The 2,500-nt window shown below is 36.4% G+C and overlaps 1 protein-coding gene across 3 annotated transcripts in view; it reads left to right on the forward strand.

Moving 5' to 3' along the window:
* Positions 1-2,500, forward strand: part of LOC125029509 (transmembrane protein 198-like) — a 38,994-nt gene that overhangs the window by 26,450 nt on the left and 10,044 nt on the right. Inside the window, exons 6-7 of one of the 3 annotated variants that reach the window (XR_007115202.1) lie at positions 209-368; positions 1,401-1,737. Coding sequence is in view for 1 of the 3 variants with exons in the window: in XM_047619439.1 (XP_047475395.1) it covers positions 209-368; positions 1,401-1,534 (294 nt within the window). In the remaining 2 variants the exon portion in view is untranslated. The remainder of the gene's footprint in view (positions 1-208; positions 369-1,400; positions 1,738-2,500) is intronic. The other 2 variants (XR_007115201.1, XM_047619439.1) reach the window with 2 other exon arrangements.

Raw genomic sequence — 2,500 nt, forward strand, 5'->3', positions numbered from 1 at the left:
TAATGATCATTTCATATTGAAATGCAGTATTCATCACCTTTTTGTAAAATTGATAGAATGCCAAGTAGGTCATTTAGGGTTAGTCAGAATTTGTCTTTCCAAGTATATGTTATATATTTGTTTATTTCTACATTACTATAAACTATATTTGTTTGAATTAGTGAATTGCCTTTCTATTAAATAATTCCTCTACCTTTTTTAATTAAAGTTCCTGATGGTGCGTTGGTTTGAGGACCGACTGAAGGTGGTGGAGAGCGAGCCTCCATGCTGGTTCTCCTGGATGATCCTGGGTGTGTGGCCCTTCATGGTGCTGGTGGGGAGCCTCACCCAATGGAAGATTACAGGCAGAGGCATCTATCATCAGCAGTGTAAGTGTTTGTAGTATGTCTTCAATTCTCAAAGGAAGGAAGGTAGAGGTTCAGCGTCTGTGTGTCCCTTGGCAGCAGGTGTCAGCCGAGAGAGTCTCCATTTTGTTGAACTTCCACGCGCCACACAAGGCCTGGATGATGCTGGTATTGTGCCAATCAAGATTTACAGTGATATCCAGTGTACCCTTTTAAAAGTACTTTGATGTACCCTTGCATGTGTCTGCCTGTTTAGGTGTCATTATTTCAATTATATGATATGCATACCAAGAGGGAAAAATACTACATCCTCACTAAATTAGTGTTCTGAAATTACGTCTATCCATCTGTGCCTCTTGTCTTTAGTAATAAATGCCACAGTATAAAAGAGGAAAAGATTAAAATACATCGATATTACTGTCAGTAAGAAGAAAAAATATTGTTAATAACAGTAAATGCTCTTTAATCTGCATATGATGAGCATTAGCATCGATGGCAATATTTTCGAACTTGTCAGTAACATATGGGGGGAAGAAGCATTAGTTTGTGAGAAATATTAATTTCCAATATATACAGCTATTACTATCTATTATATGTAATTCTGCTTTGATTACTCCCTTTTTTTGTAAATTGTTTTGGGAGGATATTACCTTAAGCTTTAAATTAACACTGATGGAGACTGCAGACTGCAGAATGCAGATGCCCCAAGTATTTGTCAGTTTAATGTTAAGATAATGGTATTTTTTTTGTTTACACAAGTTTGCTAAAACATGTGTTAAAAGAAAAGAGACCATGGAATAATGCACAGAGATATTATTTTCAGGAAGTAAAATAAATTTATCAATTTCTCCAAGTGTCTGGCTATTTTGTAGAAAATACAAAGTCTTATATTAAAGAGCCTTTACTAGCATAAGAAATGTCATATTATGCACACATCATGGTACTGGTGTGAGAGGAAGGTGTACAGATACCTACTTTTTAGGGTTTTTTTTTTTATCCTAACCCAAACCAGTTTTTATTTTCAGTAGAATTATGATTTTGGTTACTTTCTTGCAGTGGTGCCCTCCAAAAAATCTCGAAGTGTGAACCTCCAGCGAATGAGGAGTCGAGAGGCCCGGGCTGAGATGCGCCAGAAGAAATACCGGTATTTGTATCAAGTTCGTACTGCTCACGGGGACATCATCAGCCAGGTGAATATGCCAGTGTCCGATCTCAGATATACCACTGTTAGCGAGGCTTAGCAGTGTCTGTCTGGCGGATACGTGGTGGTGGGACTAACTGGTGGTTGTGTCGTCTAATGCAAGTGTCCAGGTATGCACTGTTGTCACCCTGTTAACGTCATGTTTACTGCCTTCTGCCTCCCTCTACAGTCTATGACATCTTCCTTGGTGAGGTACAGACCATCTTCTTCAGTATTATTGTGAGTTTTAAATACCTCAATGGATATAACAAAATCACTAAATATTAGATACATAAGACTACTACTTCTTCCTTTCATTCATTCTTAATATGTTTCCTTGGAGCTTCTCTGTCTCTGCTTCTACTTCTTTACTCCTTTTTGTACTTATTTCAAAGAAGAGAAAATTGGTTATTAAAAAAAAGTAAACAAAATTTGAAGTATAAAAAAGAGCTTGAGTATTACAGGGTGCTTGTGGTGAATATCTATGATGTGTTGCAACATTTGCAAAAGCCCAGAAATATCGATTGACATCATTGGTATGCAGAATCAGACACAAAAAAGAATATGTCTAGATCTGATGATGAACAAAGTCCAAAAAGAAAACTAGGGTCACAGAAAGAGTATTTGATCCACCAGAAATAAGAAACTCTATTCTCTCAGTGATACAGATCACCATTGATTCAGCAGTTGTAGTCTGTCTGAAAAGAGAAAGGTTCAAAATTGAAACCATTATCCCCTTTTGATCATGTTGTGCTCGTGAATTTCCGAGAGGTAAGACTTAAACAAAAACGTGAAAAAGCAATGTTAAAAGATGCACAAATGGATTTACTCAATAGAGAATTAAAATAGGCCTTCAGGCTATAATGCTTAGAATTAATTTTCTTAATTACTGGCTACTGAACTTGAAAACTCCAGAAGAATGGAGGATAAAGTAGATCTGGACATAATCATTATCTTTTTAATAATTTCTAAAATA

Source organism: Penaeus chinensis, chromosome 10 (assembly GCF_019202785.1).
Source record: "Penaeus chinensis breed Huanghai No. 1 chromosome 10, ASM1920278v2, whole genome shotgun sequence".
Lineage (NCBI taxonomy): Eukaryota > Metazoa > Arthropoda > Malacostraca > Decapoda > Penaeidae > Penaeus > Penaeus chinensis.